This window comes from Lathyrus oleraceus, chromosome 4, assembly GCF_024323335.1.
Source record: "Lathyrus oleraceus cultivar Zhongwan6 chromosome 4, CAAS_Psat_ZW6_1.0, whole genome shotgun sequence".
In the NCBI taxonomy this organism is placed as follows: Eukaryota; Viridiplantae; Streptophyta; class Magnoliopsida; order Fabales; family Fabaceae; genus Lathyrus; species Lathyrus oleraceus.
In genome coordinates this window covers 87,553,241-87,577,968 of record NC_066582.1, presented here as the reverse complement: position 1 = coordinate 87,577,968, position 24,728 = coordinate 87,553,241, and the positions used below count along the sequence as shown (strand labels likewise).

The 24,728-nt window shown below is 37.9% G+C and overlaps 1 protein-coding gene across 1 annotated transcript; it reads right to left on the bottom strand.

Annotated features, from left to right (window-relative positions):
- Window positions 1-1,424: 1,424 nt before the first annotated feature.
- On the bottom strand, window positions 1,425-5,829 carry LOC127073585 (zinc finger CCCH domain-containing protein 39). The gene is made up of 2 exons (XM_051014759.1): window positions 4,139-5,829; window positions 1,425-2,168 (listed from the first exon to the last, which is right to left on the bottom strand). The coding sequence occupies exons 1-2, from the start codon at window positions 4,875-4,877 to the stop codon at window positions 1,900-1,902; spliced, it is 1,008 nt and encodes a 335-aa protein (XP_050870716.1). The 5' UTR covers window positions 4,878-5,829; the 3' UTR covers window positions 1,425-1,899.
- Window positions 5,830-24,728: the final 18,899 nt, after the last annotated feature.

Here is a 24,728-nt window from a genome sequence, read left to right as displayed (position 1 = left end):
TCATATGAATTTATAATTGATTATATATACGAGTAAACTCAAATCTCAAATTGACTTATAATATTTTTCTTACAAGACATTCATGTTAATCTAAAACTCATATTGACTTATGATATAAATTAATTAGGTTTTCGGATAGATACGAATAACAATCTACTTACAATCATGAATACATATCACCTTGAGTCAAATTTGGCTTCTATAATTTCTTGATAAGGTATTTAGGTTAACTTAATTATTGTAATGGTATAAGCATAAGCAACCCATTCAAAATACATTTATCTAATTTGAATAAGCTTCATATAACTTTAAATAGCCTGACCACTTCAATGCTTGCTTCTAGACACATGAATAATATCATATTAGTTTACATGGTTGTGTCATCTTATTAGGTTAAGGTGAGTACCCTATATACTCTGGGTTTGGACCTCATTATTGAGCATTTTATGATATCAATATAATTAAGAGCAATTTATACTCTATTGTATTTGTTTCCGTATGTAGAACAATTTGAAATCATCTATCGAAAATAGAACAATGATCGTCTATAAAAAGACAGAAAATAAATGATCATCTGTACCACATTAGAGTCAACAAGTTTGACCAAATAATCATCTAAACCCAGTTAGAAGAAATGATCATCTGCCACACAAAAAATGATCATATGTGCTCAATTCAACCCGTTTGACCATATGTACCAAGGTTAATGTGACCATGTATACCTCGATGAAAAAATGATCGTATGTAAAAATTCATTTAGGCATTGCAAATCTAGGTTAGGCCTAGAACTTCATTTTTTATTTCCTCCGTTTATTTTTAAGTATCATTTTTTGACTTTTTATACATAGCAAGACAACTAATCATTATTATTACTTTTCAAACAATAATTATCTTTTTACCTATAATAAGAAACAATTTTTTTTCAAAAAAGTATCACTTAAAAACGAACTGAGAGAGTATAAGATTATATTTAGGTCTAGTGTATTCTAATTTATTTTCACCCCTGTATTTATTAAGAGCTAGTATCGATTTCCTAAGGATGCTAGCCCTAGCCCTAGCAACCCATATAAAAAATACTGAAAATTATTTTTTATATTAAAGAAGTTCATTGGTTTATTAAAAGTCAAAGACTTAATACAAAGTAAAAGACATGATAAATAATAAAGATGTTATAAATAATATTTCACTCTTTATTTGTTGTCTAACACAACCTATACTAGAGTTGAAAAAAGGTGGAAAGAATATAAGAAGACAATCACTAACAATCATCCCAAACTATGAGCACTCCACCGTTTTAAAATCAGCTTCAAATGAATGAAAAACCTTCAAAATTCCCAAGGACAATTCACAGAGGAGGCAACATAACTCACACCCTTGATTTTGAGTGGGTTCTTCTTGTAAGAAGAGAATTATGACAAGCGCACTTCAAAAACATCTTAACATGTACATCACTTGCTTTCTCAGAACAAGAAGCCGCAACCTCAGAATACATAATTTGTTTAGCTAACATGAAATAAACTCCATTCACCGTATTGTGAGCCAGAATTACACTCTGAATTGGTGGTAGAGTTGCTTTTAATTAAACATAGTTCACTTAACCACATATTATATATAAAAAACACAGATATGCTAATCACATTTTCACATATGAATGTAGTAAACTATTTAAAATATGGATTTTGGTTCAGAAATTTGACCCATGTTCACCCAACCTAGAATCCCACAAAAAGTTGCTGAATTCATCGAAACACCCCTCAAACTGACAAATACAACGCACGCGTCCGTGACTATAAAAATGTACTAATTACCATCGCCAATGACCATGTTTCCAAAATGATTTGCCAGCGGAGAAGAATCCTTATCCAGATGTGGGCTGTTTCAAAGAGCACGAAATCCAACTCAGGGCTCCCTTGACAAATCAGGACGATCAAGAGGTAAATCATCAATCCAATCGCCATAAATATGGTTCATCTTGTTTAATTTCTTCCAGAGTAATTCCTTCTTGATCTTCTTCTCCTCTTCCGTTACCGAAGGTACACTTGCTGGTAGTGCATCATGGGCAGAACCTGACAAGGCTGTTGTTGGTAAAGTTGGAATGACAGCTTTTGGTGAATTTGTCATTGCAACTGCAGCTTCAGCTTCAATGCCTCCACCGGGAACTAGTAACTCTGAATAGCAAAACAATCAATACATGAGTCAGAAGAAGATACATGGAAACAGAACAGTTGCAACTGTTATAATCATCTTTTAATTTTTGTTCACAGTATGCATATACAAGTTATGACACGAAAACAAACAAGATATATTAAAAAACATCTATGACCACGATTGTGGCGAAGACATTAAGGTTTTTGATGTCTCCACCATCGAAATTGCAGCTACATTGACCATATTTAACTCCAATTTTAGGATTGCAACATAGCTGTGTTTTAAAACTTGCAAATGAGCAATGTACTGCCTCCAAATTGCTAACGGGTCGGACATCAAATTTATAGGCAACTATCAGCAGAAACCAAAAAGGAGAAGCAGACTTGGAAAAGATGAACATAATCTAACTGTCGGTTATTCATAACAGAATCGCATGCAAAAGCCATGTCTCAATCATTTATGATATTATTGAAAGATAAAAGCAGCCGAGTAGTTCATAGTCCCGTGATCCTATCGTCCAGTCACTTTGGTGTGGGAATTACTAAGCACCTATGTTGCATGGATACAGGTACTCCAGCAACCACGATGCGATATGAGGATATGAGGTTTTCATTAAAATAAAATAAAATATTGGTATGTTAGTATAAATTTTATAAACATGAATAGAATGTAGAAAAAATAGAATCAGCAAATAAGTATAACATATAACAGAAATATACCGGGAGATGTCTTTCCTAATCCTAATTTACTACATTACATATTCACCTTTAAAAAATGAATCATAAAGTAAATCTTAGAAAGCGAGATTAGTAGGATAAGAATACAATATTTCCGTAAAAAGAAAAAGGAATGTACAATAGAATAGGAAACATATCAACATCAGAAAAAAGGAATGAGAAAAACTTTATTTTAAAATTCTTTACTATACAAAACGACGAACATATTTTTATTTATTGGACCACGGTTACATACCAAAAGTATCCACATGTACCAAAGTGGAGTAAAAAAATTATTTGAAAAGTAATTCCAGTACCTACTTGTGTAACCACGATTATCTGTTAGAAGTACAATGGTACAAGGAATAATAGTGTTGTCCATGACGGATGGCAAAAATATAACTGAACTCCAAAAATCCATCATATAAACATGCTATTGCAGCCTATGGCGACGCCGTGGCGGACATACCTTTACAAATTGCCTATGGCGACGCCGTGGCGGACATCCCTTTACAAATTGCCTATGGCAGCCGTCAAAAAATCTGTCACGCCCTATGTTGCTAGATAGCCGCTATAGCATAGCGGAAGTTGGACAAACAACTATTGTTTTGCGATGCAATATGCTATTTATTCCAAAATACTGTCAAATAGCTGCTATAACGGCGCTATAGCAATATTGCATAGCAAAATTTTATCAATCCTTAATAGACAATACTGGCCATGCCATTTAACTACATTAATATATGAACCTTAGATAAAACAGTACTGTCAATAGCAGATGGCAGATTGTAGCCACCAACCAAAAATTAGCCATATAAACATTGGTTTCGCGCCCTATGGTGGCGGCATAAAATCCCTTGCGCCATGGCGCCACAATGACTGAAATTTGACGACACGGCAAAAAAAAAAAATCACTAATCATACAGATAAGTGTCTATTACTTTTAAACTGAAGCAGCATCTGTTGTATACTCAAAACACCAAAGGATCATCTGGGACCAGCTTTTGCTAGAAGCAAATGTGTAATCAGGTTCCTTTAATATGATCAACTATCTAAGGAAGACACTTTTTGTGGAGACAAGGCAAAGGGACAACAAGTGGGAGGAGCAAACATAAAAGCAACATACATTCAAACACTGTATTTTGTGCATCATATAGCAAAAAATGACTTTCTACTCATCATCACAAAAATAAAAAACAAAAAACAGAATTTACATGATTGAACAAAACAAAACAGTAGAATTATATGATAAAAACCAAAATCAACCCTATTACCTGCATCTCCATGAGCAAAGTGACAGCCATCGCGAAAGGGACAGCTACCGGTATTCATCCACTTGAGACACATCTTAGTCTTCCAACAAGTACCCCTTGCTGGCTTAGTCCCAGCCCTATTGCTTTCCAAACTATTAGAACCATCCCCAAAAGACTTTGGGAAACCAATGCTGATTGCAGAGGACTCTCTTGTTTTCCAAGAGTCGTCCCTAAACTTAGCAGGATCCTCATGAAGAAAGTTACACTTATCACCATAAGGACATTCCTCACCATTGTAATACTTCTTGCAAAGCTTCATTTTGTGAATGATTTTCTGATCATCATTCCAATTCCCGCCCAATTGCGGCTGTTCTTCAGTGCGAGGACGGACAAGCTCCTGCCAGTTTGGTGGTGGCTGCCTTATCTCTTCAACCCCATGAGCAAAGCTACAAGTTTCACCGTTTCTACAGCTACCAAACCCGAACTTGGTACAAATGCGGGTCTTGAAGAAAATGTTGCCTGTAGGTCTGTTTGGTGGAGGGCCCATCAGTGCATTGGAATGGCTGTTGTCAGACATTCTTGGCCTTTTGAAGGAATTCAAATGATCCGAAGCAGAATGCGGTTCAAAGCGTTGATTGTGTTCAAAGCCTTGATTGCTCATCGGGAATTGAGGCCTGACCTCAATGATATCGCCGCGGCTGGATGATGAGAATTGCGGTGGTGACATCTTAAACGTTGGAATGTTGTCCCAATAACTCATGGCTAGTGACAAAACCGAAAAAAAAAATGATCAAATTGAGTGAAATTTTGAGTCTTTTGATTTGATTATACTTGATCAATGAGATCAACGTTCAGAACAATTTTAGAACTGAATTCAAAACTTGTATGAAGAACGAAACAGGGACATGCAATGTTGATGAAATAATGAAACGATCAATGCAAAACACTGAGGTGGAGAACAATCAATCAAGAATTATGGGGGAATGAAAAACGAGAAATCAGGATGAGCTAGACGAGAATATTAAGAGAAAACATAATGGGGATGATCAAGGTTTGGTTTTTTTTTTTGAGGTTTGAGTGCCGTTTGATTGAAAAGAATGAGTAGTTTGAGGGTTTAAGGTTTTTCTTTGGGTTAATATAGTCAAAACCCTAGTTGCTAGAAGGACTAATGAGTAATTGAGTAAGCATTTATGTTTAATTAAGTTTATTGTTTTATCCAAACATAGCATACGGATTTATCGTAACAGAAGATAACAAAGTTACATGAGCAGCAATAACCAAGTTTTCCATTGCTTTGAAATCGATGGGCACCATCCATGAGAGTTTGGAGAAATGCAATTCCACGTTGGTCTTGGTGCACAGTTGGGGTACCATAGCAGAAACATCCATTGCCCACTAAACGGCGTCGTTCTCTGCACTCGAACCCAAGCACACAAACGGTTCTCCATATCCTGATTGTAACGGTTAAATATTTGAGATGCTTGCATGTGAAATTTGGGGGTTAGTATTTATTGTGGCGTCGGTAGAGGTGAAGTTGGAGAAAGGGTTAGTGACGGTTTATTCTAGTCAATCGGAGATTCAATGAGTGAAGTATGTCAAAAGCCATGAGATTCAATATGAGTGAAGTATGTCAAAAGCCATGATAGAAATTTTGAAAAAGCATGGTGCAAAAAGAAAAGGTTTATGCACCCAACTAAAGAAACACACAACAAAGAAATTTGTTCTTTTTACACACACATGATATGCAAATCTTATGTAAATAAAAATATATGTAACACTAAGCTATATCAATAATTATAATAATCTACACTTTTATGTAACACTATATGTCTGTCACATACGGGTGAAGATTTGGGTCTTGAAAATGTGTTCCTCTCAAGGTTTTAAGTTCAAATCCTGCTAGATGAATTAGATGTAGAAGATGAAGTGGTGGAATTATATTTCGTATTGATAGAACAATACTTCTGATGAGACGTTGCTAGCATTGGAAACATATGCAATAAATATATTTCTATTGATCGATAATATTTTGTTTGTTGGAAAGTCTTGACGCATGTCCCTATATCTGATGATAATGATATCTTCTCTGCCCTAGGACACTCAAGTACTCTGACCAATTTACGATGAGATCTTGAGCACTAGTGGTGTGGTTTGCGATTCCTAGTGTAACACATCGCACGATTCATCCTTGTTTGAGATGTATATATATGAAGTTCTAGAACTGCTAGTTTTTCTTTCTTCGTCTTTTGTGAATTTGAACTTTTATTTTCTCTTGCGGTCATTCTTTCTACACTGTTCTTCATATTTGACATGTTCACGTCACTCTTTTTGGAAGAATCTATAATGTTTGTGTCGCACCTCGAAAAAATGGGGATACGACTTCAAAGCGAAGCGCGATCGCACGCTCGCAATGATTGACTGAACAGAGTCGCCACCGAACTTTATTTATTCCTGAAAAGGAAAGGGGAAATATCGATAAAACCCAAGACAAATGAAAGGATAAGATATGGTCATCGCAACCAATATCAGGGTTCGGGAGTCGATTACGCAAGGGGAAGGTATTAGCACCCCTCACGTCCGTTGTACTCAACGGGAACCATTAGGTTAGTTGTGTGTGTTAGTGTTAGTTGAAATATTAGGCTTTTCGAATTATTAGGTGGGAAAGAAAGAAAGGATGAGAAGAGAATGTTTTTGGATTTTTGACGAAGGACTAAACCTAAGTTTTTATTAGTGGGCCTGACAAGATTTAAAAATCCTGCTCCTACGTATCTCAAAAGAGAAATCAAGGCTTACGTAGTTCTGGGTAGAAAAATGGTTGTTTGTTGGTCGATTTTAGCGAAAGCTATATTGTAGTAATCGACAAAAACATTGTTTTACCCAAAACAGATGAGGAGTGGACGCGGTACACATCGAACGGATTTATAAATCTACATTCGGAAAAGCGTCACTTATCTCTACTCAACAATCGTGGCCGAAACATTGTTTTGCATCACCTTAAGACAATATATCTTTCGTTTATGAAAAAGGTTTTTGATTAATCGCACGGCGGCGAGAAAAGAGTTTGATCGGTTGGGTGTATTTTGAGTGATGGCGAGAACTTGGATGAGCGAGATATACATCTCGAATCCTAGTCTCAGGAGTGCGTAGTATACACCACATTCCATTTTCATCTTATTTGCAAAAAATGTTTAATAAGAATTAAGTGTTTTGAATTTGATTGAGAAAGGGTTTGAAGAAACCGCATTGACAATTTTAGACGATGGCGAGAGCCAAGATAGGTGAGGCATACGTCTCGAATCTTAACCTCAGGAGTGCACGGTATACACCATGTTCCATTTCCACCTTTATTGAAAAAGTGTTAAATAAGAATTAGGTATTTTGAGTTTTATTGTGAAAATGACTTGACCCTAGATCAAGTATTGATGGACGTTTAAGAGAAATTTGAATGAGTGTTTGAGAGAAAACAAAGTGGATAAATTTGGATGATGGCGAGAGCTAGGATTGGCGAGATATACATCTCGAATCCTAGTCTCAGGAGTGCGCGGTATACACCACGTTCCACTTCCATCTTATTGAAAAGGTCTTAACTGTGAATTAGTATTTTTTGAGTTTTTATTAGGAAAAAGGGTTCGACGTTGAATCAAGCGTTTGATGAAAGTTTGAAAGAAATGGAATAGAAATAGGAGGGAGAAATGAATTGATTTGTTTATTGAGAAAATACTCGACGTTGGATCGAGTCATTATTTTTGATCTTTTGGAAATGGTTGATTTTATTCTTGTGTTAGTATCTGACTAAACAGTCAAACAAATAAAGAAATAAAACAGTACAAAATTATTACACACCGAGGGAGTGGAGTACATTTTGTCAAATGGGGATTCAAAATCATGAAATAATTAAATCGGGCCCAAACAAAAAATAATGCAAAGTATGAGTGTAAGTGCAAGAGAACTGGCTCATTGTAAGAAAGCCAAAGAGTAAGCTATGTGAGGTTGATGGCGATGCTTAAAAAGAAATTAAAATAAATAGCAAGGTACTACATAGAAAAAGAAATTAAATAAAATAATAAACATAACAAATATAAACATAACAAATATAAACACAAAAACATGTTATCCCCAAGTATTAAACCCGCTCCACTCAAGACCACGAAACTATCCTCTCTCCACTAAACCATTTATGATTAGTTATTATTTACAATAACAACTTGGATATATAAACCAGCACATATTAAAATTAAAATTTAAAAAAAATAAAATAAAAACTAAAACAAAATAGTCTGTTGGACTACCAAATGGGAGAAACCAAGAAAAGATACCCTAGTCGTCTGGTTGTTGGGTTTCCAAAAAGATTGTGGATTGGGAACACTAAACAGCATTAACAAACACTAATATACACTATAAAAAAAACAAGGGAATACTAAACGTATTAATTAATTTTTATGGTTTTTTTTAATAGCTTAAATGTTTGTTTTTGCTTAAAATAAATAAAAGAAAAACAAAAAAAAGGGAGCAACAGTAACAGACATCGTCACTCCCTCTCACAACATCTTCTGTTTCTCTCAAACGCTCTCTCAATCTCGCTCTCAACGAATCTCTCTCTCGCCCTCAATCATTCATCCTCAACCTTCGCTCACTCAATCGCGTCCTCAACCTCAACCCTCTCTCTCACCCTCAATTATTCATCACCTCTCAGGTTCTCTCTCACAATCGCTCATCCTCTTTCCAAGAAATGCACAAATTTATGGTTTTCAAAGAGACTCAAGTAAAAGCTCACCTTCGGCGACGACGACGGCTCAGGTAATGATTGAATCTTCTCCCTTCGCCTCTTCAAATACCGGTTTCTTTTTTATTTGGGGATTAGGGTTCTTGGTGGAGTTTTCGTCCGCCTCCAATTTTTCGTCCTTAGGGTTTCGTTTTGAAGTTTTTCCTCCTCCTCTCTTCTGATTCTCTCCTCCTTTTATGTCCTGCAGTTAGGGTTTTTGATTTGGTCTATGGTGACCCAGAAGGGGCGTCCCTACGAACTCCTTTCGTGATCCTCAGATTTGGATTGCCCTGTTTATCGTTAAATTCGAAAAAGGTAAACAGACCTACACTTTCTCTTTGAATTTTGTCTTCATTCCATTTTGAGATTTTTTTGAAATTTTAACTGACTTGGTAATTATTCGTGTTTTACTGCAGTGAGATTTGGAGCATTCATGAGAAACTCTCAATTCTTTCAACGGTGATTTCGACCTCAACGGTATCGAGTTTCAGAAAACCCTTTCTTTCACGAACTGATTCCAGCATTGACATCCCCCTTTCTGGACCGCACCACCACTTACTGGTCTGGCCATGACGATACACCTTCCGGCTCACCACGAAAACAGTCATTTTTGTCATTTGTTTTCTCATTGTTTCGAAATGTTAGGGCTGGTCACAGGTATATGAAGAGATTGTTTTTTTGATCTTGCTTAATGTTGCTTACTCTACTGTTGAGTTGCTTATCAATTTCAACAACATCAGAAACAGATGCGTTCATATCCAGAACTGCAGGCTTTGTTGTTTTTAAAAATCTTCCTTTGGCAAATTTTCATGTACAATTTGCTAGGATCATCCGAAGGTATAATTTGTTTCTCACTCCGGTGTGGTTTTTTCAGTGTCTAACAAATTACTTGAGATGCACAAGTCTGACGGTGAATCATGTGTTTTTGCTTTAAATAGGGAACAATCAACATCTGAATCGATGGAATTCTGAATCACGTGCTTTGGAAGCTTTCTTTCGGCAACTATCCTTCTTCAGCTCAAACTCAGCTAGAGGCAACTCATCAATTTGGATTTTCAAAGAGAAGCCTTTTTCAAAAATGCTTCTCAATTCGTCAACAATATTATGATGATCTCCCGGTCTGTGAACTCTCCCTAAAACAACATTAAAGTGAGAAACTCATGACATAGCATCTGAACGGTAATTCCTTAGTAGCCTCAGCTCCGGTACATCTACTGTAAAACTGTTGGCTCATCGTCTTCCTGCTTCATATTTGCAAATTATTCAAAATGGCTTGATGAATGAAAATCAACTTTCAGGTGCGGCATAACTGCTGGAGGTATAACCCTATCAAGAGCTGTGGCAAAATTTGCACTTGGCTGGACAGATGCCTTCGGAACTTCAAGAAAGTCCAACATGCCAGAGTCCGAATCAGAATCAAATTGCTCTTTTTGGGGCGTATCATGAGTGGAATACAACTGCCCATCATGTTTTCAATGCTTATCTTGACAAATTGAAAACTGGCGTTATGCTGTGAATTCATTTGAGTAGCCAATCTTCTACAATTAGCTGCCATTGCCGTAGTGCGCTCTTTGCCATAAGCTGAATGGCAGGTATGACAAAGACTCTCAATTTTATCCTTATGTACCATTTTCATTATGATGCTAACGCCACAACATATCTCATCACCGTATTTTCACTATTTCAGATGTTGATCAGTCAAGCCCATCTCCACAGTGTGAATCAGACATGACTTTCCTCCTTGGTCACTCATGGTTGTCCTTCATATCTTAGCAAGTTTACTTTTTCTGTACCCATCATTATAGCCAGCACAAATGTAAAGACTGGAGTCGCTGGCTGAATTGCAGCAGCATAAGTTGGATTTTGTCTTCCTGTCATGAAAAAATCAAATGCAGGTTTATTGGAATTGTCTTCCTGTCGTGTAAAATCAGATGCAGGAAGATCTAGCAATCTGGTGTAATGTACTTCCGTCATCAACCAAACAGACTCACAAAATCAACTTCAGATATATCGATCAACAGATAGTTGGTACGGTTCACATGGGAAACATCACAACTGTGAGATGAAGGAAAAAACTTCAAGCTTTTCTTTTATTGAAAATATCAATGTCGTCAAGTGACACTTCGCATATCCATGCTGTTATATGCTGCATTTCCAAATTTCATTCCAATATCGCTTGTTATATGTTGTATAAACAATGAAACATGGGGTTGTGAATAACAAATTCATATGTTTGTGGATCCAATGTTGCAGTTGTTTCAAGTCCTTGTACATTGGATTCATGACCAAGTTGGTTTGAGCATAGCATCCAATTATTTGCGTCTTATTATCAAGAGGCGAAACTCTGCCTACTGCTCATCATTTCCTTGTCTTTTGATAACAGGCACAACATCCCCCAATAACTCGTATTTCAATGGATCACCTAGCTCTCCTTATAGCGGCGGAGGTGGCTTGAGTTGGTGTGGTGGAAATCCAGCTTTGGCATCCTTCATGACTAAACAACTTGGAATTGGGAACATGCCAACATCTATTTGATAATGTTGTTGCAATATCGGCAATGGCATCCCCTGGAATGGATCCAAGAATCCTTGGAGGTGGCTTTCCTTCTGGAATTTCTTCTCCATCTGATGTGAGTGTTTTAAGTAGAATGGGAAATCAATTGCAGACGGTGGTCTTCAGGCTCCTTATGTTGACCCACTGTAGACAGGAATTACTTGGGAAATTGTAATGAGTGGAGCCAGATAGTAATCCCTTCTTTGTCTAGTAACCGTGGTAGCTCTTGAATATATTATGTTTTTTGTTTTTGTTTTGTTTCATCCTAAGCTTAGAACTTTCCAATATTCATGTGATGAGATACTTTATCCACATGCCATATAAATGGATGATTATGGTTAGATGAATGAATGATTTGGAATATGAATGATAGTGTGGGGAGCTTTAAACATGAATGAATGGAAAACCTCAATGTGAAAATGAAGAAAATATGAAATGCAAATTTAAAAATGTGACAAATGTAAAAATATGAAATAGTAAAATATGCGCATGAATGAAGAAGTATGTATGGAATTTCTTTGGATTATGAATGAATGTTTACTGAATTGTATTGAATGGAATTGGATATATTGAACGAAGGTTTGAAAGTTTGAATGAATTGTATGCTTATGGTTGTAGTTTGAACTTGATTGAAGTGATGGTAGAGAATAAGAATGGTTGTAACTTGGTTTATGGAAATAGGTGTTTTGGTTATAAAATGGATTTGGATTTTTTAGAAATAATCCAAGACTAATCTACACGTCAATTAAAAATCAAAAAACAATAAAAAAACAATTAAAATCAAATTAATCTATAATTTGTTAAAACTACTTTGATGTCAAATTCTAACATTTTATTTGGAAATTAAAAATCAATTAGAGTTTGAATCATTAGTAAAAACACAATTAAGATTAAATTGAAATTTGGAATTAGACTTAATTTGAACTTAAAATTGAAAAAAATAAAAAAAGTCAAATATTTAGAATCCATTTTATAATCAAAAAACACCATGATCAAGAAGCTAGATAATGACCAATGTCTATCAAAAAATATGGATTTGGGAATGGATGGTTGCCTTTGGTCATGAATGTATGCAAATGAACTTCAGGCCGAGTGCCAAATAAAAAAATGAAAAAATGGAAACAATTCAGGACCAAAATCGGGGTATGACAGTTTGGAAAATCAACTTCGTTTCTTCGAGGTAACACACTTGCCCCCTTTTCTTCTATTCTTGTTTTCTTCATTAGGGTTTTGGGAGAAAGAGGTTTATAGAGTTTTCAGTCTTTCTTCTTTTCATTTCGCTGAACCTTCTTGCTGTATGACTGATTTGACAGAGATGTTAAATTTATCTTTAAATCTGTTTTTGGGTGATATTCGTATTTATGTTTTTTATGTGTTGACAGAATACCTTACAATAAAGGATCTCTAACCTGAAGTTCTAAAGGCGACTGGAGACAACTCTTTAGTGTGGGTGGTCTAAGAGACGTTGGATACAACCTTTGCCTTATTGGTGAGGCCAGAATAGACATTTCTTTCACGAAGGTGGGGCCTTCTAAAGATTGGGGGTGATTCCCCGTGAAGAAGACAAGAGGATATGTAACAAATGTGACGGGTGTATCGTTCCCCTTCAGGAATGCTTATTATTTTTTATAGGTTTTCGCCTCCCTTTCAACGTTGAGGTAAACTTGATTAATCATTTATTAATCGCCTCTTCGCAATTACATTCAATGAGACGGGCTTATATCAAAATCTTTTAGTATTGGTGTGAGTACAAGAAGAGCATGTTGAGCATATCGCACTTCTTACATCTCTTTAAAGCCCGACACATCTTTGTTGACTCGGCGCGAGGCCAATGTCTGATATCTCATAATCAGTGTACCAAGATGTTCGAGGTCTACTCGCAAAGCGTGAAATATTTTAAAAGATCGACTCTACTTGGGTACCCCCCCCTAACGAGGCGACTCATGCTAGCATATGTACCATAGAGCATGTATTGCCTTACCAATGTTCGAATATGTTCTCCAAGTTCTTGCATTAGATTCATTTCTTTGCATATTTTGGATCTTACGTTTATAAAATGGATGATTTGTCTCAAGAGGATGTTTACCTGAAAAGGAAATCGGTATCCTTCTTTAAGGGTCTGAGCTTCGTCGATGGTGTTGTCCCTTTTGATGTGGCGTCGAGGAAACAAAAGAAGTGATACATAGAGGCATGTTTGAAGGTGGATGTCGGCTAGGAAGATCATGTTTGTGAGTATCATGCGGCATCCCTCTTTTCTTGAATTTTCTTTTGGTGGTTGGCTTCTAACCTATATAATTTTAGCTTCTATATAAGATGAAATGTTACAAACCAATGCACCAGATGAGAAAGACTCCTTGGGTCATACCTCTCTTGGTGGGTGATACCAATGCTACAACTATTTGGAGGGATTCAAATTGTAGGGCCCTCTATTAGGTTGGTTACTCTTTGTTAACCTACCCTGATGCAGGTGGAGATGCGTGATTCTTTCGACAAGGTCATAGTGGAAGATGCTCTATGCTCATCAATGGTCGTGGATGGGGGTTATATGGTTATTAGTCATGAGCTCAAAGTTTTCTTGGAGGAAGTGATGCGTGCTTTTTCGCAAGTATACGAACGCGTCAGAGTAATATAAAAGATTATTGAATCCACAGAGACCAAGTGTCAAGCTATCGTTATCTGTTGTTATGGTGTTTATCAAAGGCAGTCAAAATAGGTGTTTTGTAGTGTGCAATGAAAAGTAAAGTGTTGAATAAAGATTAATTAATAAAGACAGGGTCGAATGTAATTCACGTAATTAATTGATAATCCAAGTACTTGCTAATAGAGCTACTTATGGGCAATGTTTCCTACTTTGAAAAGAACTAATTTGACAGGAACTGCCGCTTTCGCGTATTCAGAACCGAGTTGTACTCCCTAATCAAACCCTCTTATTGTCACTTATAAAAAGGCGCGCATTGCGTTAGAGTAGTAAACCTATTTTTAAGAAATATAGTATCTTGACTAAGTTGAAAAGTATTATAACCTGGATTTCTTAACCAAAAGAGGTTCTTACGAACCAGACTCTAAACTTATAAACGCGTCCGAAAATAGTTTTAAAATCTCTTTTCTTCTTAATGTTAAAATCTCCTAATGAACTAAACAAAGCGCTTTCGCTGTTTTTGAAATAGTTAAAAACAATTAAGTTTAAAAAGACGTTAGACGGCTTTCGATCTTACCCAACGGAATTGAAGTGCGGGAAAACTTAAGTTGAAAGTTAAAATAGCCCTTAAGTGCTTCTACGAACAATTGTACGGATTATCGGTTCAATTACGATCCTTACATTCTAGCCTTATAAATTTAGCTAGATATGGTAAAGTAAAAGTGCATTAAAATAAATAAATGTAGTGCGAGTGCGGAAAGTAAATAAAAGTAGTGCGAGTGCAGAAAGTAAATAATTTAAAGCGAGTGCGAGAAATAAATAATTTAAAGCGAGTGCTGGAAATAAATAAAGTAAAGGCGAGTGCGGGAAATAAATAATTTAAAGCGAGTGCGGGAAATAAATAAAGTAAAAGCGAGTGCGGGAAATAAATAAAGTAAAAGCGAGTGTGGGAAATAAATAAAGTAAAAGCGAGTGCGGGAAATAAATAAAGTAAAGGCGAGTAATAAAAACGTGTTCCAATCGGAGGGCTGAGTAAATTGCAATGCGGAAATGAAAATGGCAGCATGATTAACTTCCTTCCAAAGTGCTCCAAACTCGATTACAGACTCTATCACAGACTTGATTACACAATTGTGGCAACACTCCAATACGAAGCGATTACCACTTTATAAAACTGAATATATGCCTAAGTGAAACAAATTTGCTTCTGAGTTTGCCTCTGTTCTAAGTTTGGATGGTTGTAAAAGTGAATTCGCATTTCTATTTATAGGCAAGTAAAAAGATGGAAATGACTTGGATGCCCCTCAACTTGAAAATAGGAGGAAACCGTTTTTCCTCTTGTGGCGCCCGCCACAAGGCCATGGCGCCCGCCACAAGCACAATATAGGGCACCTTAGTGGAAGTAGTGGGAAAACGTGGGAGTTGATGGAAGTTGAATTTGACACGTCATAGCTTGGTCTGTGGCGCCCGCCATTGGGTAGGCCATAAGAACAAAATGCTGAATTTTAGGGTTTTTAGCCCTTTTTCGCTCCTTTTCTCGATCGGGGCTCCGATTAAAGTAAAATCCTGAAAACAAAGAAAAACACAGTAATAACACAACAAAATGACAATAAAACAACTAGAATGCATGTGAAATCGGAGTTGAAAATACGTAAATTTTAGTGTGATCAAACTCTCCCAAACTTAAACCTTTGCTTGTCCTCAAGCAAAACATTGAAAAGCTCATAAAAGAAAATTTATGTAAACGAGTGCTTCAGGTAAAATTCTAAGTTCAAGTCAGGATGCAGTGATAGGTACTAACTGAGTGAACTAAGGGTATCATGATGACACTAATCCGCAAATACGGACATAAACTTCATTCCTATATTAACCAACCCATATTATCCCACAATACCTAGGCCTGCCTCTTCATCTCTTTTGTGTCCTTTTCATTCAGGCGCAATCACATTAAGCCCGTTATACGTACATGCTTCATAGTAGAGTGGCCTGTTAGTGATTATGATCAGAACTTGGGGTTTCTGGCACATAAACATGTGTAAACCCTTTTATTGGACCCAACTGTAGTTGTGGGGGATCGGATCGTAATCCGCCCTACCGAGTTCAGTGCCAGATACCTCTGAACCAACTAGCAGTGGGTAAGTTTTTCTTTTTCTTTTTCTTTTTGTAGCAATTTTTACAATTCTTTGGTTTAAATGACTTTGTGAGGGTCACCTATACCGGAGTTGCCTTTTTGCTTTCTTTTATTTATTTATTTATTTTTGTTTTTCTGGATCATTCACTTATTTGCATCGGTCCCCTACGTAGAGGATGCGTAGGCCGGAGCTGACTGCTGAGATAAACTACTAAGGACTTATACGGAGATGATGATTAAGGCCATGGTATATGGGGTTTCGGGAATGATTCCTATATTTACGAAGCTTATGGTGCTAGAACAGATACTGATGTTTCGCAAAGTTCTCCCAAGTCACCGCATCCTTACTCAAAACATATCCTTAAAACCTGAAAATTTTCGAAATAACACTATTTTCTTTTGCAAGAATTTGTTGGTGGGGCTTAAGGTATGGGGAGGTAGGATTGTACTAAAGATCTACTGTATTTGGTGACTCGTCAGACTCATGCATTATACTAAAAAGCAAAATAAACAACTAAAAGGAAATAAACTATCTAAAAACAGTAAAGAAAAACGATAAAGGAAAAGCGAGAAAAAAAAACAATAAAGAAAAAACGATAGAGTCTCCTCCCACACTTAAATCGAACATTGTCCCATATGTTTCGAAATAAGATAAGGAAGAGTTACCTGGCAACCTATTGCTGACCACTCGTGCCCTCGCCATCCTGAGGTGGACGACGGGATCGGGTACGACGACGGTCTCTCTGATCCATCCTCGCCTGCAGGGCATCCTGAGCGGTCCTCACCTCTCGAAGGTTACCTATAATGGAACCTTGAGTGGCTTCAATTAGTGCCATGTGTCTCTGGTGGTAGTTTTGTTGACGGGCTTGTGTGTCGGTGATCACTTGCAGAGACTGTAGAACAGTGTCGTAGGACCTGTCTGTCCTCCGCTGTGATTCTTGCATGAAGTTCATATTATCCGTCATTTGTTGCTGGAGGGTAGAGAGTAGGTCGTCACGCCTTTGCTCTCTAGCCAGGTGGTCACGCCACATCTCCTCTGTAATATAGAAGCCAGGAGTGGTACCTGCAGAGGAAGAAGATGGTGCGGTGTGTGGTGGTGAAGGATGATGGGGGGACACATGTGGTACGTGAGATCTCTCTCTCCGATCATATTCATCATCGGTGTCATGTCCCGCCTCATCAGGCATGTTAGGAGGAAGAGGACCCAAAACAGGTGGAGCATCTAAATCGTAGGTCCAATTCCTCTCATCACGTATATCTGTACGTCTAGTGCAAGGTAGAATAATAGATGGGATGGCTACACCATGAACCATAAGTGTATAACCTCCTTCTCTCCTTGAGCGGCACAATTTCATGTCTCTCAGAAATTTTAAGTTAATTGTGCGAGGAGGTAATGGGTCTAGGGTAGCCATCTCATTGTTCAGGTTAAGTGCCCGAGCAATAGCCGTAATCAATCCACCAAAAGAAATCGGTCCCGCCTTATTCAGAGTTAAAATCATATGGGCGAGCATGAACGGAACCGAATTAATTCGCCTATTTGTGAGGCTTCCTTGCAAATATAGAAGCTCTCTAGTGTTAACCTTATTTGGATTCTCCCGGCCAAAAATAGTGCATGCCAACAGATATCTAAAAATTCTGATGGCCGGGTTATGGATAGTTGAGGCAAGAACTCCTTCAAAAGAGTTTATGGAAGTGTTTGATAAACGCTCCCAGAAGGAAAACACCTCAACAGACCATTCGGAATCCAAAGGGGCCTCACAAATAGCACCCTCCCCATGAGGGATCCCTAACCGACTGGCTCGTTCATCGGTACTGAATTGGTATTCAACAACAAACATTCTAAATTTGACAGTACCGACTGTGCTAGCAGTGTTAGGGCTGACAATATAAATTAAGGAACTTAAAAATTCGATTGTCAACCGCTCATAGGTGGGTTCTTTGTTGATAAAGAAATTATTCAATCCTAAGTTGTCTAATAAATGGAAAATGCTATGGTAGATACCTAAAGTGTAGAGACAGTTTTCGTCAACATACGTTGTCGGGAGAATTTCTCGATTTTGCAACCGTTAAATGATTTTTCTTTGTCTCTCCCCTGGTTTCCCTCCTCGAAGAATGAATCTGTTGAACTTCATTTAAATGCTCTTGAAAAGTGGATGAAGAAGATGAAGTGGTTGGTGAAAAGGTTGGATTTTTACAAAATCCGGCGGATGAAATCGAAAAATGGAAAGTGGATTAATGATTTGTGTGGTATGGTGGTTAGGAAAGTATGAGCTTTTTGTGGGTTCAAGGATGTTTTCTCAAGGTGAAAAAATGGGTTTGGGAGGTTGTAAGTTGCAAAAATGGTGAAGAAAAGGGGTCTGCCCCGACCATTTACAGACGTTGTGGCGGGCGCCACAGGTCCTATGGCGGGCGCCACAAGGCAAAATCTGGCTGGGCCGGATTTTGGTCCTTTGGTTTGGGCTTCGCTTGTCTTTTGGCTTTGAGGGGTCTGGATAGCATTTGACTTGTGATTCTCCTAGTTTCTTTGACTTGCATAATTTTATAAAAGTAAAGACGAAAATAAAAAATAAAACTGAAACAAAAACAAAAACAGAAATCAAATATAAATAAATAAATAACTGAAAAATTAAAATGCAAATGAAATAAATATAAAACATATATAGATAAAAATAGAAATACTAATGTATAGTAGTAGTTTATATAATATTCAAATGCGATAATAATGAGTAATGCAAATACGATAAATAAATAAAAGAGAAATAAAATGAGATGATGAGATCAGGTATTAGGGGTGTCGTCTGCCTGAGTGGATCCACGGAGCACGGCTATCTCCTGCCTGAGCTCTGCGATCTCCTGATATAGACAATCGGCTTCAGTAGCATGGGTGAGATCAGACACTCCCATCTGTAAAGTTAGGTCCGCCACTTCCTGTCTAAGCTCTACAATCTCTCTACAGGCACTCAGCAATCTGGGTGCGTATGTCGGGTGTCTGTAATGAATGATTATTAGAGAAAACAGTGATTCAAGGAGATGGTGGTGTAGGCGTGTATTCAGCAGCGGGTGGTGATCTTGGTGCCTCAACGGTCTCTCCCTGGCCCTCTAGAGCATAACTCCAATTCGCTGGATCATGCACACTGGTCATCATAGGGTCTGGCAATGTGAAATAATGGATAGCCTCACTATCGACTAGCAATCGGAACTGACATGGGTGGAAAGAGGCTCTCCTCATCAATCCTCTGGTCAAACAGAAATCGATGTCCATGGTAGTGTATCCACAGTAGGTCCAAAGATGCAACAGCTTGCGAGACAGACCTAAAGCGACAGCAATCTGTGTGATGATTCCACCAACATGGATGACTCCTTCGGTGGATCTAGAGATACCGCTGAGATTATTCAATAAAAAGTTCCCACATGCTACTGGGCGAGACTGGGATGCGCAAAATAGTAGGAAGATCTCCTCTTCACTCAGTAGTGTCTCTGCATCCGGTCTTCCCAGGAAGGAATGTGCTAATATCATCTGAAAATATCTGAAGGTTGGGTTATGTATGACATAAGATAACTGCGTAGATGGATCTTGGCTTCCGCCACCTGATATATCACTCTAAAACTTCTCCACTTCCTTACCCAGGAAATATCCCATAGGTGTCTCCGGGATAGCATCAGGAGTAGTCTGGAAACCCAACAGGTCGCCGAACTCTTTCTGGCTGAAGGAGTACTCAACTCCAAAAAGTCTGAAAGCGACATTCCCATCTGGTCCAGAATATGGGTCGTAGTCGAATGAACTCAGGAACTCCAAAGTTAGGTTCCTATATGTGTTACTCAAGTCATCAACAAATTCGTCCCAGTGAAGCTGGTGGCTAAGGAATCGGATACTAGGCTCGATACCCAGTGCCTCCATACAATGCTGATCAGGGTAACGTGTGGGTGCCATAGGGCGCTGATATAAAGCAATATATCGCTCCCTCTGAGCGTTGTCTCTATAGGAAACATGCATGTCATCAAAACCCTGCATCCTGTAAAAGTTAGGAAAGTGATCCTGAAAATACAAACCATTCAAATCTTAGTCTCAATGCAAAATAAGATAAAATAAAATAAAAATAAAAATAAATGTAAATAAATGCGAAGAAAGTAAAATGAAAAGAAAAACCATGGGTTGCCTCCCACGCAGCGCTTGTTTAACGTCATTAGCTTGACTATCAGAATTTATACACCTGTAGTAGTAGGAATCGGTAGATCAATCAGGGTGTGGCTTGAGTAGTATGTTGGAATGTCTCTTCCTTCGTAGAGCTTCAGTCTTTGTCCATTTACAGTGAATGGGATACAGGTTTGGTTCTTGATTTCTACGGCTCCGGATCTCAGAATCTTGGATACTTCGAAAGGACCAGTCCATCTTGAACGTAGCTTTCCAGGAAAGAGTCGTAACCTAGTGTTGAAAAGGAGAACAAAATCGCCTACATTGAAGTTTTTATTTACTATTCTTTTGTCGTGATAGGCTTTTGTCCTCTCTTTATATATTTTTGCATTCTCGTAGGTGGATTGCCTAAATTCTTCTAATTTATGAATGTCTAGGGTACGCTTTTCTCCAGCGGCTAGGTAGTCTAAATTCAAAGTTTTAATGGCCCAATAGGCTTTATGCTCTAACTCGAACGGTAAGTGACAAGATTTTCCGTAAACTAGTTGGTAAGGAGTAGTTCCTATAGGGGTTTTGAAAGCGGTTTTATAGGCCCATAATGCTTCTTGAAGCTTCTGAGACCAGTCTCTCCTAGAAATAGAAACAGTTTTCTCTAGGATTTGTTTTATCTCCCTATTAGATACTTCTACTTGGCCACTAGTTTGTGGGTGGTACGGTGTTGCTACTCTATGCCTAACTCCATATTTTCTTAAAAGTTTGTCAAATATTCTCGATATAAAGTGTGATCCTCCATCGCTTATGACTAAACGTGGTGTTCCAAATCTAGGGAATATATAGTTTTTAAATAGTTTGATTACTATCCTAGTGTCGTTTGTGGGTGCAGCTATAGCTTCAATCCACTTAGACACATAGTCTACAACTACTAAGATATACCTATTTCCTAAGGATGGTGGAAAAGGTCCCATGAAATCTATACCCCATACGTCGAAAAGTTCTACTTCATGAATGTTTCTTAAGGGCATTTCATCACGTCTTGAAATGTTTCCAGTGCGTTGGCATCTATCACACTTGACAATGTAAGCATAGACATCACGCCACATGGTAGGCCAGAATAGGTCAGCTTGAAGAATCTTGGCGTATGTCTTAGAGGTGCTCGCATGTCCACCATAAGGTGCAGAATGACAATGCTCGATAATATTATTTACCTCTTCTTCTGGAATGCAACGGCGAAAAATGCCATCTTTACCCCTTTTGAAAAGGAGCGGTTCGTCCCAATAGAAGTTTCTCACATCGTGGAAGAATTTCTTCTTGCGGTGGTAGTCAAGATCAGGGGGTGCTATATCAGCAACTAGGTAATTAACGAAGTCTGCATACCAGGGTAAGTTACTTATTGCTAAGGAATTTTGGGGTTGCTCATAAGGATCTAGGTTATTATCTTCAATGGTTTCTACTTTAGCTATCAGTCTATCATAGGCGAAATCATCATTTATGGGTACTAGTTCAGATTTTAGATGTTCTAGCCTAGAAAGGTGATCGGCTACTACATTTTCAGTGCCTTTTTTATCTCTTATATCTAAATCAAACTCTTGTAGTAATAGAATCCATCGGAGTAACCTAGGTTTGGCATCTTTTTTACTTAATAGGTAACGAATGGCAGCATGATCGGTGTAAACAATAATTTTTGCTCCTACTAGATAAGATCTAAATTTGTCTATAGCAAAAACTACAACGAGTAATTCTTTTTCGGTTGTTGCGTAATTAAGCTGGGCAGCATCTAGGGTTCTACTGGCATAATAAATGGCATGTAATTTTTTATCTTTCCTTTGTCCTAGAACGGCTCCAACTGCATAATCACTAGCATCGCACATTATTTCAAACGGTTCCGACCAATCGGGCGGTTTCATAATGGGTGCAGATACTAATGCTTGTTTTAAAAGATTAAATGTGTCATCACATTTTTCATCAAAAATGAATTCAGCATCTTTCATTAAAAGTCCAGTTAAAGGTTTTGTGATCTTGGAAAAGTCCTTAATAAAACGCCGGTCGAATCCAGCGTGTCCAAGAAAGCTTCGGACTTCTCTGATGGTTTTTGGGGGTTTTAGGTGTTCTATAACTTCTATTTTAGCTTTATATACCTCTATACCTTTTTCGGAAACTATATGTCCTAAAACTATTCCTTCGGTTACCATGAAATGACATTTTTCCCAATTTAGCACGAGGTTCACCTCCACGCATCTCTCTAGGATTTTCTCAAGGTTAGCAAGACAATTGTGGAAATCAAATCCGCAAACCGAGAAATCATCCATAAACACTTCCATGATACCATCTAGGTAATCTGCGAAGATTGACATCATGCAGCGTTGGAAAGTAGCTGGAGCATTACAGAGGCCGAACGACATTCGTCTCTAGGCAAAAGTTCCATAAGGGCATGTAAAGGTAGTTTTTTCTTGATCTTCGGGGTGGATAGGTATTTGGAAGAATCCAGAGTATCCATCTAGATAGCAGAAATAAGAGTGTCTGGCTAGACGCTCCAACATCTGGTCTATAAATGGTAAAGGGAAATGATCCTTCCTAGTTGCTTTATTTAATTTTCTATAATCTATACACATCCGCCATCCTCCTTCTAAACGTTTTGCTACATGTTCGCCTTTATCGTTTTGCACGACTGTGATGCCTCCCTTTTTAGGTACTACATGCACAGGGCTCACCCACTTACTATCCGAGATCTGGTAGATGATACATGCCTCAAGTAACTTAAGAACTTCCTTCTTAACAACATCACTCATTATAGGGTTTATTCTTCTCTGATGTTCCCTAGAGGGTTTTGAATCTTCTTCGAGCAAAATCCGATGCATGCATACGGATGGGCTTATACCTTTCAGGTCAGAGATATTATATCCTAAGGCTGAGGGATATCGTCGTAAAACGTCTAAAAGTTGGTTCGTTTCCTCTTGGCTCAAGGTAGCACTAACTATAACTGGACGGTTCTTATTTTCATCGAGGAACTCATATCTCAGGTTCTTAGGCAGTTCCTTAAGTTCCATGGTTGGTTTCTTAGGGCATGGCATAGGATCTGGGGTAAGGGATAAACATTCGTAAAGGTTATCATCGATGTAAGGTTCTTTAAAGTCATCATCTTCCTTTATAGGGGTTGATGGCAACTTAATTGTTTTTATAATTTCTTTTTATTCTAATTCTCTAACACATTCATCAATGATATCTAAGGCATAACACGAGTCTCCCATCACAGGTGCCATAAGAAATTTCGAAAGTATAAATTCTATTTTCTCGTCACCTACCTCAAATGTCAACTTTCCTTTCTTGACATCTATTATGGCTCCTGCAATCGATAAGAATGGTCTACCTAGAAGGATTGGTATATCATTGTCCTCTTTGATGTCCATGACAATAAAATCAGTAGGGATAAATAACTGACCTATCCTAACAGGAACATCTTCTAGAATGCCTATCGGATATTTAACAGATCTATCGGCTAACTGAACTGACATCTTAGTGGGTTGTAATTCTCCTAAGTTTAACCTCTCACAAACTGCTAGAGGCATTAAGCTCACACTAGCTCCTAAGTCTAGAAAAGCTTTTTCGATGACATGATTACCCAAAAGGCAAGGAATGGAGAAATTTCCAGGATCTTTATCTTTCTTTGCTAATTTGTCCTCGGAAATAGCATTACATTCCAAAGGCTTCGGATCGTCAAGTCTACATTTGTTGGTAAGGATGTCTTTGAGAAACTTTGCATAAGAAGGTATTTGGGTGATGGCTTCTGTGAACGGGATTTCTACATGAAGTTTTTCTATAACTTTAATAAATTTTTGATACTGTTTATTGATCTAGGTTTGTTTGAGTCTTTGCGGATATGGTATAGGTGGTTTATATGGCGGGGGCAGTACGTAAATTTTATCTTTAAGTTCTCCTCCTTTCTCTCGACCATCCTGGTTTTCAGATTCCTCTGGTTCCTTTACTTCGTCCGTGGGTTTGGTACATTCCTTAGAAGTTTCGGGTTCACTCAATCTAGGGTTTGGTGGCTCATCATAAGCGTTCCCACTTCGTAGGGTAATGGCATTGGCTTGTCCTCTCGTATTTTGTTGAGGTTGTCCAGGGAATTGTCCTCCAGGTGTAGTCTGAGGGGCTTGATTTAAAGCTACCTGAGAGATCTGGGTTTCAAGCATTTTGGTATGAGTAACTATTTGGTCAATCTTGGTTCCTAACTGAGTAATCAATTCGTTAACATGAATGTTTTGGTTCATGAACTCCTTGTTTTGTTGGGTTTGAGCGGTGATAAATTTTTCCATAATTTTCTCAAGGCTCGGTTTTGGTGGTACAGGTGGCATAGGTTGATTTGATCTAGGGGCTTGATAACTAGGTCTCGGAGGTGCA